At 36.3% G+C, this 16,403-nt stretch overlaps 1 protein-coding gene across 7 annotated transcripts in view; it reads left to right on the top strand.

The window, feature by feature from the left end:
- LOC138708093 (protein unc-80 homolog) overlaps positions 1–16,403 on the top strand; it is a 240,615-nt gene that overhangs the window by 68,513 nt on the left and 155,699 nt on the right. For 5 of the 7 annotated variants that reach the window (XM_069838258.1, XM_069838261.1, XM_069838260.1 and 2 more), the window contains 7 exons: positions 1,066–1,211; positions 6,180–6,345; positions 6,672–6,891; positions 10,291–10,400; positions 10,576–10,659; positions 12,355–12,417; positions 13,855–13,994. In XM_069838258.1, the coding sequence (XP_069694359.1) occupies positions 1,066–1,211; positions 6,180–6,345; positions 6,672–6,891; positions 10,291–10,400; positions 10,576–10,659; positions 12,355–12,417; positions 13,855–13,994 (929 nt within the window). Of the gene's footprint in view, positions 1–1,065; positions 1,212–5,984; positions 6,042–6,179; positions 6,346–6,671; positions 6,892–10,290; positions 10,401–10,575; positions 10,660–12,354; positions 12,418–13,854; positions 13,995–16,403 lie in introns of those variants that run through there. The other 2 variants (XM_069838259.1, XM_069838263.1) reach the window with 2 other exon arrangements.

Here is a 16,403-nt window from a genome sequence, read left to right as displayed (position 1 = left end):
TGGCTGAACAGGTTTTAAACGTAAACAGACGATGTCAACATGCTACTGTATCTCCGTACAGTCAGAAGGAAAAGAAAAATAACGTAATGTAGTACTGTAGTACATACCTTGCAAGATTCAGTCCTCGTCATCATTGATGCAATTACCAACCTTGCAGTAAACGACGATATATTCTCGTAAGTTGTCTAAGCTGAATCGTCTTCACCTATCGCTTAAACAGTTTTTGTATTGAGAGAATTTCTGAAGAAAACCTCTAAAATGGGGATCACTCAATTTCTTTAGAGGAATATTTGTACTGAGCATCATGTTGCACGTGTCGTTAGACCCGCACAACTAGATGATGATGATGATATGATGATGATGATGTAGATGGTTCCTCAGATTTCATTTCTACGCATTTCCTGTGTGATGTACTGTTGCAATGTTTATAGCCTGAGTTGTTCTGGTTTTTATTTCAATTTTACATACATACATTACACACGATATTGTCTTTGTTAATACATAAAATGTCACTCTCATACTTCTTAATTGCATTTCGTATCTGTGAGCGAATTTAACGTTTTGCCACTATGAATAGATCAGCACAACATATTCAACGCGTACTAAATACTTGAGCAGGATAACACAACTGCACACATTGCGTTGCAATGTCACTATGAACAGATCGGGGTTCATTCGTTTCGTATGCTGCTGTACTCGCCAGGTACACAAAAGACGGACGGCGCGGCACGTGCTATATACTCTGATACGAAACAACTTCACTTTTCCTTAAGTCATCCCGCATCCACTGTCTAACCATGAGAATAAATTGAATTTGTGTAAGTAGTGTAACAAAACTTCATAAAAGCTGAAGGGGAAGATTTATGATAGATTCAGGATATTCTTAATCATGGTAATGTTAGATTTCACTCTTGTCTTGTTGCATGTAGTAAGAGTAAGCAATGATAATAGTTGTGTTCATTTTCATCCCGTTTATAATTAATATTTTACTGCATACTTTACTGTGCACGTAAGAATACTAGATCTAGAACTAACATCGTGATGTTCCATTTTCTTTTGTTACAGTCATTTGAAAAGGTCCTTGTACAGAACATTCAGTTTGGTCTCTCTCCAAGTTTAACTGAAGCAATCAGATCTATTCCACGATGGAGACTTATACAGGCTTCTTTCCCGCATGTAGTACACTGTGCAGCAAGCTTGCTTCATAACAGGTACTTCAGAACATTACAAATATCATTAGTTAATATAGACGGCTCTCGACATATGGGATCTGTAGTTAGTAAACATTTCCGACATACATGAAGTTCGTGGAAAGAGTCTACGCAAAACATTTGAGCAAGAAAACAAGAGCCCCACGTGCCAGACTATTACTGGATATTAGATTAAATATGCCGACAGTATTGTGTATGTTACAGTGTGCTGTACGTAAGTTTTAATGCTGAATTTAATTATGCTCAAAATGGAGATGTTTTATTTATCTTTCGTTTAATGGCTGTTAGTACAGTACTTAGTACCTTTGTTCTTTTGTACAGCATCTTATGCGTAGAGTAATGTTTTTCTGTTCATCATTTAATTGGAATAATTGGAATATATACCTTTTTTATATGAGAAGTAGTTTATATAATTAAATAATATACATATAATGGAGAAGAATAATATTAATCAGTCTAAAGGTATTTTTTTGTGGAATAGAAAAATATTTCAGTGAATAATTTTATCCTAATAGATTTGTTGGCTTATGTGTTTGTCGTGTGAGCATGAGGGTAATTTCTGTATTTGCTTGGAGGTGGCAATATTTCGTAGGGAAGATCTTATAGGTTAAATCTCGTTGCGTACTCCCACCCCATTTCCTTTGAAATGAACGAATGAACAATCTTCCATTCCCAAAATTGGGGTAAACTTGACCGCTGGGGTAAAAAGAAAAGGATTTAAACCATGATATCAGATATCCGCCTTTAATAAAAACAATATTATATCGATAGTTTCACTAATTTAATCGATGCTTCCCTTGACTTTTCTTGCGGCTATTATATAGACGGAGTGGATCCTATAATTCATCTGTTCCACGACTTTCAAGTTTAACATTTTTTATATTAGTAAATCCAGCCATTTTATTAGGGCAATTCCACGAGAAAGTGGATATGCACATGAAAATTCAATCAATCAATCAATCAATCAATCGCGCTGTAATTTTTTTAATTGATAGCTCAATGTCAAAGGAAAGCATAGAAAATAATTCGAAATGAAATACTGTTTTGAAAAGTGAGAAAAAAATACTAACTTCGATCTGATCTGTTCAGAATAGACGCATGCGACGTGCGAGGTGCGAGACCCGCCTCGCACAAATCCGGACTACACGAGAGATAGTGAGTGGTTTCTATAACTGCGAAATGCGAGGTCTGCGTACCTCGCAGTTATAGAAACCACTCACTACCTCTAGTGTAGTCCGGCTTTTTGCGATCCAGGCCTCGCACCTCGCACGTCGCATGCGTCGGTTTAGAAAAACCAAGGCTTAACACCTTCAAAAGTTGGTAAGCGGCAAACTTTTTTATTTTCCCGTTAGATGAGGTGTCAAAGCGAGAGAAATGTTGAGAAAAAATGGAAATTAATTTTAAAAGTGGTCACTACTCAAAACCTTTACTGATATTCAAGTTACGGTGAGTTAAACAAAGGCGCGTTTTCGTTTGGCGGAATAGTCACGACTCAACATTTTGTCTTTTGGAATCTCAACGAAAAACTCTTTCTTGAGCCTTCTTGTACTTCTGATTGAATAATTTATCCATCTTTGGATGAATATCATCCACATGGTAAATCTCAAACGAAATGCCATGTTTTAACACCGAATTAAAGCATGGGCGTAGCTCAGTCGGCTAAGATGCTTGCCTGCCGATCCGGAGTTGCGCTCGGGTGCGGGTTCGATTCTCGCTTGGGCTGATTACCTGGTTAGGGTTTTTCCGACGTTTTCCCCAACTGTAAGACGAATTTCAGGTAATCTATTGCGAATCGTCGGCTTTATCTCGCCAAATACCATCTCACTATCACCAATTCCATCGATGCTAAATAACCCCACAGTTGATACAGCGTCGTTAAATAACCAAGTAAAAAAACACCGAATTAGGCCTACGGTAAACTTCCTTCACGTACACGTTATCCGGCTAGAGATAATGAAATAACGTGAGGTGAATGGCTCTAATGGCTCTTTCATCAATGACGTCAACATAGCGTTAGACGTTTAGCGGGCGTCAGGTCGCACATAGACTTACTAAATAACCGCAGGTTGGTGACGTACGTTGAGGTTCGTATAACTAAGGAAAGGATTATTTTACGATATTTCCCGTTCCTTTAACATTTATCATGTCGTATCTCCAATGATAATCAATCGCGCTGTAATTTTCTGTATTTTATAACTATGTTTAAGGAAAACAGAAAAAATTCGAAATGAAAATATTCTTGAAAAGTAAGAAAAAAAGATACTAACATCGATGTGATCTGTTCAGAATTGACATTTATACCTTCAAGAATAATCGGTGACGAACTTTTTTTTTATTTTTCATATTAGATGAAGGTCAAAGCGAAATAAATGTTGGGAAAGAATGGAACATACTTTTAAAAGTGGTCGCTACTCAAAATCTTTACTGGTATCCGAGTTATGGCGAGTTAAATAAAGGACCGTTTTTGCTTGGCAGAGAATTCATAACTCAATCTTTTGTCTTTTGGAAAAATTATTTCCTGAGTCTTCTTGTGCTTCGACCTGAATAATTTATCCATCTTAAGCCGGAATGTCATCCACAGTTGTAAATCTCAACCGAAATGTCATGTTTTAACACCTAATTAGACCTACAGAAAACTTAATTCGCGTCCATGTTATCCGGCTAGAGATAGCGAGTTCCCGATTGAAATAACGTGAGATGAATGGCTCTGATTGACTCTTTCATCAATGACGTCAACATAGCTAGTGTTGAGGGTGCGAAAACTCTCTATTATGTCTGATCTGTTATTGTAAACCCCTAAAAAGACGTGCACAGATGAAATAAAACGTGCTGAATTGGAGAAATATAGGAGTGGATTTTACATTAGTGTTTCTACATTAACTTACTTACTTACAAATGGCTTTTAAGGAACCCGGAGGTTCATTGCTGCCCTCACATTAGCCCGCCATTGGTCCCTATCCTGTGCAAGATTAAACCAGTCTCTATCATCATATCCCACCTCCCTCAAATCCATTTTAATATTATCCTCCCATCTACGTCTCGGCCTCCCCAAAGGTCTTTTTCATTCCGGCCTTCCAACTAACAGTCTATAAGCATTTCTGGATTCGACCATACGTGCCACAACTTCTAAATTTGTAAATTTAAAATTTTGCTACATGACGTCACTCATGGGGAAAAGGAAAATCCAGGCTCCACCTGCAATAAAGTTTGGGTGAATGATGTCGGATATTTTAGATAGATTAATTTTTGCAGTGTAGCTACATAGCCAATCACAAGAAACAAATTTCGCAACCTTAGTGCATTAGTGTTGCAACTCAAAATCACTAGTTTGGAGAAAATGGCTTCTAGGTTTGAAATGATGAAATTTAAGTATATTTCAGGTTACCTTGTACCTCTAAGTTATTCACTCTAAACTAGCAATATAATACACTGATGCTCTGAGGGTGGAATTTCATGTCTCAAAGGAACAATGCTATTCGGTTTATTTTTTTTATATGGTCAAGTTAACTCCAGCAGTCAAGTTTATCTCCCTTTACGTTATGGAAAATAGTTAATTTCGAAGGAAATGAGGAGGGAGTATGCCATACAGTATACCCTATAAGGTCTTATTGTTTTAGGACAATCTTGCTTCCCACAAGCAAAACTGAATGATGCCCATGATTATTAAGGAAAAATACCAATTGGCTTTGTGTCCGTTTTTTCCAATTTACTATTAATTATATGTATACTTAAATAATAATGTATGAATGAAAGTTTTACATGTATATTTGTGTTTGCTACATTATTCCCCATTTCTCTATTTCTATTCTACGAGTAGCTGTTTGATGCAAATTTGAGAGTCTGTACGTGAGTTCAGAAGTGTTATGTGTATGTGTGTCTATCGAGCAAAGTAACTGAGATAATATAAGAGTATGGTTATTTAACGTAGCCAGGAATGTAATTGATAACTTGAGAAACTATTTTTTTTTTCTTGTACAGAGGAGGGACCCGGAGGCTTACACTGCAGCCTGAGGCTTATTGTGCTTACCACTCCTATTCTTGTGAATGATTGGGTACCTGAATGACCGCGCTCTTGTACATGTACAGTATGCCACGACGTGAACTTAACCCAGGCTATTGTATGGATGATGATGATGATAATGATGATGATGATGATGACATGTGAATTAAATGATGGCGAAATGAGTCCGAGATCCAACGCCGAAAATTACCCAGCAATTCTGCTTCAATTGTTTGAGGGAAAACCCCAGAAAAAAACCCAACCAAGTAATTTGTCCCAACCAGGATTTGAACCCGGGCCCGCTCATTTCACAGCCAGATGTGCTGACCATTACTCCACAGCAGTGGACGAGAAACTATTTATTTTGAAATGCACAGGTTCTGAAGGCGAGTTACCTACCTGATACTGCTTATTTTTTGTGTATAATTTTTGTTCAATGATGGAGCATTTGCTTTACTGTCTCTCATATTTTGAAGTCAAGGAAAGTATGCCTCAGATTACAGTAATGTCATAAATTTATTCCAATTTGCATTACTGTAATTTATAAAAAACCATATTTCAACTACAAGTACAATTGAACAATCTGTAAACCCATAGTTCAGTTTGTTGCATCAATATTTACATTCCAATCAACTTCCATGAATTGAAATTTTGGAGGTCGACATAAGAAAGCATATTATGCAAATACCTGAGTTCTGTACCTTGATAAGCTGTTATTCTTTTTTGTGCACTAGTTTCTAACAGCAGGTCCTTCTTTGCAGGGTGGGGAGAGAGGGAGGTTCCATGGCTCATAAAATGGTTTGAAAGTTACAGTTTTAGATTATTATTTGGTAAATATATTCGGGGAAATATTTCATAATACATTTGAAGCTACAGTTTTGAGCACATTAAATGTTTTTATGGCTGTCTTAATTCTAAACAAAAATAGAAGCTAATTTCTGTTTTTTTTTTTTTTTTTTTTTGTTAAGGAAAGACACAAACTTACAGAACCTTGGAGCTGCTGAAACAAAACTATTGTATACGTTACACTGGATCATCTTGGATGCTGCAGAGGAATGTGCAGATGCTGATTACGAGAAAGGGATCTATCATGCATCTCCATTTTACTATTTGTTCTCCATTCCTGTTATTTCAGTAAGTAGCAGTGGAAATACAGCCCCAATTTGAAACCATTAACCCTTAAGCAGTTGCGCTTAACCACCCCATTCAATTAAACCGTTATTATCTCTAGTATGCGAATTCCGATTTCAAAAATGTTTACAGTTATTGTTACCTTAGCAATTCCAATAAAGGTACTGAAAGTTTCAGAAGTACAGGCTTACAGAATATATAGTTACGAGCTCCATAATATCTGACTGGTGTGTTCACAACACCCTGCGTGACTACTTAAGGTGAAAGCATAATTTGTTTTTCGGATTATTTGACTGTTTATATCTTACATACTCGTTTTTTTCCAACAGTTATTTGTTTACCTTTTTGCACCGATCTGTCATCATCTGAAGGAATCAGATTTCCAGAATTATCGTTTGGAGAATGGGTTGAAGATCTGGCAAGCAATGTGGGATTACCAACATCCAGACACGGCCTGCTTCACAGCTCACGTGAAGCCAAAACCCCGTGCACTGTGGGCCAAGATGCTGAAATGTCCTCAGCCACAATTTGGTGACGTATTTGTGGGTCGTAAGTTAGAAGTTAATTCTTTCAGAAATATTCTTGAATGTGAAATTTATTTGTTATAATGTGTATATTTAGAAATACCGTTCTGTGTGTTTCAAACATTCATAAACTGAAATAGGAAGTATGTAAAAATAAATTTATACACATTACTAGACCACGGATGTTTGGCAAAATACCTTTTCTACTGGGTGGAAGTAAATAATTATTTTCATAGATATAAGGCCCGGTTCACACGAGCGGAATGTCTGCGGAATGGCAGTCGCGCAGCAGCCGCACCATTCTGAGGCCACACGAGCAGATAAAAGACGGACGGAAGGATTTGAGGTGGACAGTCGTCATAGATGCTAATCACCGTGCAGTACTAGTGTACTTCGAAATGCAATTATTGATGAGAAAAGCGAAGATGAAGACATTGAGTACATCCAATAGTCAACAGTCCTTTATTACAAGGAACTTTTCATGTGTTGTTTAACTAGTTGCGCAAGGAGGAATCAGTTTATTTTAATTAACTTCAAAATGACATTTCCCAGCTTCGATGAATTTTATTGTATCGTACTCTGAAAAATCCCTTCAGAAAGAATGTATTAACGTAAGACTGGCTATACCTCCAATAGAATGCTTTCTATAACATTTATGGCAAATTAATGCCAATAGTTGTATGCATTTAATTATTGAAATGAATAAGTAATAAATGTATTTAATTTCGTATTCACTTTGGAGAAAATATATTACTGTATGTATATTACCGGTACTTCAGTAGAAGGGGATTAGAAGGAATTATCAATAATAAATAGAGTTTACTGGAATGAAATATGTTAAGGTTACCGTTTGTTTTATTTTCAGGAACTGAAATGTTATCAGTGTTATCACTTTTTATTAAAAAGTACATAGAGAAATTAATGAAGTAAAAGGTAAATGTCATAAATTAAAATAATTTATGTATTATTGTATAGGCTTATGCGAGAAATATTTGACAAGGACTATTTATTAATACATTTCCTTTCTGTGTCAGAATGTTCCAAGAAAGTGAGAAACAGTACAAATTTAATACCATGCTGAATATTTTTTGTTTCTGTCCTTGTACTCTTCATTTTGAATGTCCTAAATATATAGCCTTTTCTCATTCTCGATCACCTCAACTTCAACTTTCTCTACATCTATATCACTCATCGAATACAATCACAATGTGCAATATGCCACTACAAGTTAAAAAAAAAATTGCAACAGCCAGTACTACACTACACGTGTGATATGTCGACTGTGACTCAAGCAGACGTTACAGAGGGTTTTTCTCGGGGTACTCCCGTTTCCCCTCTATCATTCCACCAATACTGTCCACTTTCCCCTCATCTATCATTTGCAATAGTAAAAGGACTTACAGATTTCCGATGCTGATATAGGAAGGGTTTGGGGCTCATATAGGATGCCTATCTGTCAGCCAACGATGACAGGAAGGGCTTTGGACTCCGGCCCCTGAAACTTATCAGGCTACTTGTCCGTGAAATGGGACCTAGCTCTATTAGGGACTGATGCAGGATGGCCCACCTGTCAGCATCAGATTCACGAATGTCACTCAGGTCACCTGTCAGATTTGGACAATCGTCGCATATAGGCCTATAGACATACAAAGGGCCAAAGCATGCCTAAAGTATCGAGTCCTGCTCTCATAAAAGCCAAGATATGTCGTCTGGACACTCGCCGCCAAACTGCCGCGTCCGCTCGTGTCATTGATACAATATAATTCAATAGCCTATAGCGAACTTGTGGCCACTGTGCGGCGTCTGTTCCACTATGGGCGATGCGGCTGGCATCCTGAGATGTTCTGCTGCCGCAGACTGTCCGTCCTGTGTGAACTGCTACATTTAAATTAGTGTGCCATAGAAAATGGTGCAGCCGCTGCATGGCTGCCGTTCTGCAGACATTCCGCGCATGTGAACCGGGACTAAATGTGATTTGGGATAAATCAAAGTGATAGGGCCAATTTTTATTTTGCCTATTTAAGGTGTTTCTTACTAATTCAATAATATATTGTAATTTTAAAGCAATATTTTTTGTTTATTTGCATTTTTCTAATTAATTGTAATGTAATTTGTATGAAATTTAAATGTGTGAAACAATGCTCACTTTACTAACAATAATAAATAAAAATAATGTGTTTCAGTGCTTAATCTGCTAATAATCGTACTTTAATAATATTGGTGTAATATGAATAATGATCGACAATTCACAGTTACAAATATGTCATGTCTTCATGATACCAACAATCAGCTTTATAATTTTAAATATTAAACTTGTTCTCATAGAAGTTGTCACGTAGCATTTCCAATTGTTTGCTTTCATATTTTCAAATCTCACTGTTACAGATTTGTGCTACATGTGTTTATTATTGTAGGAGAAAGAAATTTGAGTGAGGAACAGTCAGTTATTGTCGGGTGACAGAAGGTATAAGATCGGTTAGCTAGAATGCCTAAATTCAATAAACCATTTAAAAGTAAACTTCATGCTTACGTTAGTGAATTTGGTGCCATGTGTTTTCAACTGATGGAACAGTTTTGTTATGTAAGGTTTGTGAAAAGACAGTTAATCACGAAAAAAAAGTCATCATGTGTCAATTACGAAGTAAAAATGTGAGTTATGTTGATATAATTTAATTTATTGCTGAAATATATTAGGCCTTTTTAAACTTTATAATAAAAGGTAAAGGTAAAGGTATCCCCGTAACATGCCATGAAGGCACTTGGGGGGCATGGAGGTATAGCCCCATGCTTTCCATGTCCTTGACACTAGAATGAGGTGGTGTGGTCGGCACCACGCTCTGACCGCCTTTTACCCCCGGGAAATACCCGGTACTCAATTTTATAGGAGGCTGAGTGAACCTCGGGGCCGTTCTGAAATTTTGGTAAAGAGAAAAAATCTTATCACCACCTGGGATTGATACCTTTTAAAAATTTATTGTGCCTTTTTTTACGTTTTTATTGCCTTTTTTGCCTGCCTATTTTAACTGTTATAAATGCCTAAACATCCGGGTTGTACACATCACTATATGAAGGAAACCACAGTAACGAAATCATTACAATTCAGGAAAGTTTTTATATTCACCAGATACAGTTGGCCTCGGTAGCGCAGTTGGTATAGTGCTGGCCTTCTATGCTCGAGGTTCCGGGTTCGATCCTGGCCCAGGTTGATGGCATTTAGGTGTGTTTAAATGCGACAGGCGCATGTCAGTAGATTTACTGGCATGTAAAAGAACTCCTGTGGGCCAAAATTCTGGCACACCACCGATGTTGATATAATCTCGGCAGTTGCAGGCATTGTTAAATAAACCATAATTTAATTTAATTCACCAGATACACTTCTCTTTGTTTGCAAGCTCAGGAATGTTGACATCTGTTTCATTTTCAGGCAAAGCATCGAGTGAGGAAGGCTTCTTGTCTGCTGAAAGTCCGCCCAGTCAGTCATTCTCTGATCAGGCAGGAGTGATTCGTGTGGAGAGTCGTCCAGGTGAAGAGGAGGTAGAGTATACAAAGTTTCAGTATTTGTTTTCGTGTGTCAGATTTCCAGATTAGATGAATCTGAACATTCGAAGTTAATCCATAATTTGTTCATATTATGAAAAGATTATGAATCAGTTAAAACATAAATCTGTGATATGTTTTACAAGCAAATTGAAGTATATTCATTTTTCAGAACAATTGGCTGTCATCTCCAAAGGACACTATTTTCCCCGAAACAATTCCCGAAGAGAGCTCTAGCACAGAAGAGGAACATGTTGTAAGTTGAACATACTATAATAAATTAGTGATGACTCGATAAGATTGGAGTTATACATATTCATATTAATTTTATTAAGCTTATAAGTTACCAGTATAATAACAATTTGCCAAGTCATACAATACAAATTAAAAATAGAAAAATTTAATTATTTCAAGGAAAAATTGTTTCGGAGCCGGGTATCGATCCCGGGACCCTTCGCTTAACGCGCGAATGCTCTACCGACTGAGCTACCCAGGAACTATACACTCCACCGTCACAATTTTTCCTTTTTCCTTTTTATATCCACACAACTCAAATGAGCTGACAAGACGCCAGAGGAACTATACACGACACCGTCACAATTTTTCCTTTTATATCCACACAACTCAAATGAGCTGACAAGACGCCAGACCTGGCTCCGGAACAATTTTTTCCTTGAAATTATTCAAACCTGCTTTACAGGGAGCTACTACCTGAAAGCCAGGCTTGTATAGAAAAATTTAAATTTATAATATAATATCTTTACACATTAAAAATTTATTAACAGAATAGAAATGGTTTGTTATCAACCAGTCATAAAATTTACTTCAAAATGCATTCAGAGTCCAAAAATTATTCAATTTGATTGGTATTTTATTGTGAAACTTAATACCCATCATATAATAACTATTATAGATTAAAATCTATAATATTGTTCCATATATGTACCATAATGTCATAAGTATATACATTTATAATACCTAGTTAAAATCTTAAGTTCAATAAATAAAGTTTTACAGTGTGTCAATGAATGTTCTTTTGTTAAAATTCTTACTGTTTTTTTTTTGGTACTATTACCTATGGTTTAGAGGCAACTCGTAAATCACACAGACTATGCTATTTCTGTCAAATGAAAGTTCATATTTGTAGCACATGGAACACGAGGACATAGCGTATCCCAATCTACGATCTGCTATGAGACCTGTGCTTCATCTACCCATACCCTCCCCATCAGGTCCATCTTCAGCGCATATCCTCAATGTGAAAGTGATCAAGAGCAATATATGTCACCTTCAGGCATTGTGATAGCATACCACAGTCATTTACTCAGCCAGATCTGAAAGACTTGCTCCGTGAACTAAAGAAATTGCAGAACTTTTAGATTCAAGACTCAAAGCCAAAAATTTTCTTGCGTTTGGAACTACTTTAGCATGGTACAGAAAACTTGAACAGGATATCTTATCTTTTTTCTCTGAATATGAGTAATGGTTTACTGCAGGACTGATAGAGTGGCTCGGTGTGGACTATAGAGCCTTTGAGTGGAGACGTTTTACCGATTCCTCGCAGTCAAGCTTGAAAGATGTGTTACTTCACAACGAAAATATCCTTGGTTTTATTCCTGTTGATCATTTTGTTGTATATTTGCCATCATTTTTATAGGAGGAAAAGTATAGGCACATAGCAACTCTACTACAGTTCCTTTGGGAACGAGTGTTTATTTTCGTATTTAAGTGAGCACTAAATGATTTCATTTGTTTATACCAGGAAAAATAATATCAATAGTAACATCATAATGAATTGAATTATGACGAAGCACGTAATATGTATGTTTAATTTTTATGACACAGATTGTTTTCTCTTGCATTGCAAGGGCTATGAGTTAGTAAGTAAATTATGCCATTATATTAATTAGAAATGTTGTCGTGACTGATATTTTTAATTATTATGTTCTAGGTGATTTTCCGTCTTCCTTCTCTTCCTGAATCCGACACCGTCAAAGAGTCTTCCATTTATACAGTAAGTTGTAAGCATAATTAAATCTTAGCTATAGAATCACAGTTCATTTAGGTTTAAGCTAGGGTTGAACATTACAGTTTCAAACATTTTACCGTACCATTAAAAGTTTTTTTTTTAAATTTATTAAAATAATGTTAAACAGTTTATCTCTGAGTAGTAAAAATTCCAACAGTATACTGTGAACCAGGGATGTAGTGGAGTGGAGCGATGCTCCGGCACTGTGTTCGAAGGTGGAGCGGAGCTCCGGCACTGATTTGGAATTTTAAAATATGTTTTGACATCATAATACTTTCCCAGCTAACGATATCTTAGTTAATGTCAGAATATTTAGTGATTATATTTTCTGTACTTCCTTTAGAAAATCGGAACAAGTTCGAAAATAGAGGGTCATGAGACCACTAGAGCATAGACAGGGTGTGTGGTGAGAAATGGAAGAATCAGTGACAGGACAACCACCAAACTAAACTTCAGTGCGCCTGCGCAAAATGATCACATTCCTAATTCACTTTCGTTTCGTATCATATTTCGTTAGTCTTCGCGTCTTTGACGATACAAGAGATTGTCTATGGTGTTACTTACCGAAATGTGTTGTATTTGTTTCCCAGTTATTTTACGAAGTGAATTTTAAACAGTTAATTTACTGCCTATAACGTGACTAAAAGACTGCTTGAAACTTTTGTTTTTATCTATTGCCCTTCAGTAAATATGTAACAAAATAAACATAGACAAAAAAACACTAACTGCTTTCTTTTCTCGTGCCATTGCTGTTACTAGTGGAGTTACAAAAGCTTCCTCTTCTAATATTGTTGATATCTCAAGCCCATCACTTCTATTTGATGAACCTAGTAATTCAACCAGAGATACTGTTATAAAAGACCAGTTCCAGTATGACTGCGAAGAATATTCAACGTCATAATGTTCAAAATAGTGAAAGCCAACAAGCCGGCCTGCAAAGTGAGTGGCCAAATACACAGTTACAGTCATGTCTGTCTCCTTTTTTGTATATCGGATTAATTTTGGCGATTTTCCATAATAACAGTAATAGTAATATTTAACACGCGAAAGATATATAATACATATTCCGAAGTGGTATAGTGTTAAAAGTTGTGTAATCAAGATGTATAATTAGATTATTAATTGGATTGTTGAAAATATCTCTAAATACTCACAGAAGGGATGATTTCGTCTTCGACTCCAGTGATAATTCGATTATTAATGCAGAAACTTTTATTAGGGCACACATATGGCATGGCGACTGTATTACTCTTCTTTGTTTATAAGAAATGCAGGCAAGTGATATACTTCTAGAGATCTGGACTAATATATTCGTTTGGCAGTCTCAGACTAAGAGTTCAAACAGATATAAATAATAAGTTTTGTCTTTATATGTGACATCATTATGTAGAATATAGCAATGGAGTTTGATTTTGTTTTTAGGCAGAGACCAGTATTTTCCATGTTGCGATGGGTCGCAATGCCACAACCAAATCCACACTGACCATCGAACAAGTTACTGCCATTTCTGGGTCTGACACAAAACAGCTTCGTACAAAACCAATAGTAATGCAGAAAATGGGGTAAGAAAATGAAAAACACATTTTTATGAACAATATAATGCTTTCCATGTGTTTTATTTAATATACAGTGTGATCTGTTTGAGATGTCAGAAAAGTAAAACATGATATACAAGAAACTGTTCAAATTTAATGCCAGTTAATGATACAATAGAACCTCTATTATCCATGGTAATGAGAGGACTGGACTGAAAGGTTAATTGGAAAAATCTGATAATCTGTACAAAAAAAAAATAAAATAAAATAAAAAAAAATAAAAAAAAAATAAAGTTTCTAAATTAAGAACATAATACTTACAGTTTCATAATTTTCTCTGCGATATTATGTTTAATATGTTAGATAGTGAATTAAAAGTTCATTATTTAAAGTCCTGTTGCCAACAACGGGTGTCCACACCTGTGGAGTAACGGTCAGCATTACCAGGTGGCCTGGGTTCGAATCCCGGTCAGGGCAAGTTACCTGGTTGAGGTTTTTTCCAGGGTTTTCCCTCAACCCAATGCGAGCAAATGCTGGGTAACTTTCGGTGCTGGACCCCGGACTCATTTCACCGGCATTATCACCTTCATTTCATTCAGACGCTAAATAACCTAGATGTTGATACAGCGTCGTAAAATAACCCAATTAAAAAAAAACAAAAACAACGGGTTTTAAGGACCTTAAGGCCTTGTAATGGCTGTCTAAGGAAGACAGGAATAATTCTGTGGTGTTCAGGTAAAGGGGGATAAGTCATTTTTTTGTGCAGATGAAATTTTGTTCCCCAGATGAACACACAAGTTAAATTATACAAATGAGTGTGCAAAAATCAAAGAATACTAGCATTTTATGCGCTTTATTTGTGTAGAAAATTATTTGCGATAAGGGTTCGAAGTTTAGTTTTCATTTATCTCCAAACTCATTTTTATGGCTTCTCTCCCTTTACACAATCACCACAGAATTAGAGGTCTTGTGTAGTGGATTTACAAACAGTACATAATTTATTAATGTCTGTTATTAAATTGCGCACAGTTGTAACGCCAATCTCATATTCTGATGTGACATGAGCCACAGTTTCTCTTTTCCCAAACCACGCAATTATTTGCACTTATTTTGATGAGAATTAGCACAACATGTTTTCTTTTGACACCCATGGAAGACTTCTGCCTACAACTTGGATAATAGGACAAGGACTGAACGATGCATGGGTTTGCAATTGTGTGGAAGATCTTGGGGTCATTTCTTTGAAAGCAGATAGTGACTATTTTACAAGTTGGGGAAAAACACCCCTTCCCACAAGTAACTGTTTCTGTTCTGTTGCTGACAGCAAAGACATTTCTACTACATACTATGTAATGATAAAGGCTTGTAGTAACCCTTTCTAGAAAAAATGCGTTTTAACATAATGTACAGTACTTCATATTTTTTCCTGCAACAAAAAAGAAAGTGAGATAAAGACACCTGGATAATAGGGTGACAGAAAATCGAGGTTCTACTGTACACACGTGTAGGAGAGTCATATGTTTTGTGTTCCAGCACATTAGCATTCAACATGACTGCCATTGTGGATGTGGCACAGATCATGCCATGCAGACATGTTGCGCCACATGGCATGCAACATTTCTGTAGTGATCTGTTCGAAGGTCACTGTAATATTTCTTCGTGGTCTTTGTGCATACATTTATGACTTGACATACCCTCACACAAAAAAAGTCTGGAGGAGTTGTCTGGACTGTTCGCATGCCATGGGATAGTTCCACCATGGTCGCACCAGCGATTGTTGAATGTCTGGTTTAAATGATCCTGCACTGTGAGAGCCCAATGTGACTGAGTGCCATCCTGTTGAAAGATAATTGAAGGGTGTATTTCCAAAGTGACGTTTCTCCACCAAATAACAATGTTCACAAAAGATCAATTTAAAATATTTCTTGTACTTCTGTCCATTATTACCAATCTATTGACGGAAGTGGAAAAAATCACACATTCTTGGGATTGGTGGAACTGGGATCACATGACTTGGATGTAAGTCATTTTTAAATTAAACAAACCTTTTATTTACATTTTTTTTTTTTTTTTTTTTTGAGATTTTCTATTCATTCTTTAAATAATTGGAAGTATTATGGCTATAAATAAATCATTTCTGTAGTATTTTATATGTGCACCATTTGAACAGTTAAAGATGTGTAGCAAATGGTTTTAATACCATAATGATCTCTCAAGATCTTTACTTGGATTCTTCCGTTTACCTCCCCTTGTTTCTTCTCTTGTGTATCCATTTTTGAAGTAAAATGCAGCAAGTCTTTCTATCCGTTTTGGATCTATTTGCAGAATGCTACACATTGCTGCACAACGTACTTTTATATGAGCCATTCAGAGCAGAAGTGATGTAGGTCAGAAATGGGTAATGAGGGTTAAAGCAAACAGTCTGTAAAATACAGT

The sequence above is a fragment of the Periplaneta americana genome, chromosome 10, assembly GCF_040183065.1.
Source record: "Periplaneta americana isolate PAMFEO1 chromosome 10, P.americana_PAMFEO1_priV1, whole genome shotgun sequence".
Taxonomy (NCBI): Eukaryota; Metazoa; Arthropoda; class Insecta; order Blattodea; family Blattidae; genus Periplaneta; species Periplaneta americana.
This window is presented reverse-complemented; position numbering and strand designations above follow the sequence as displayed.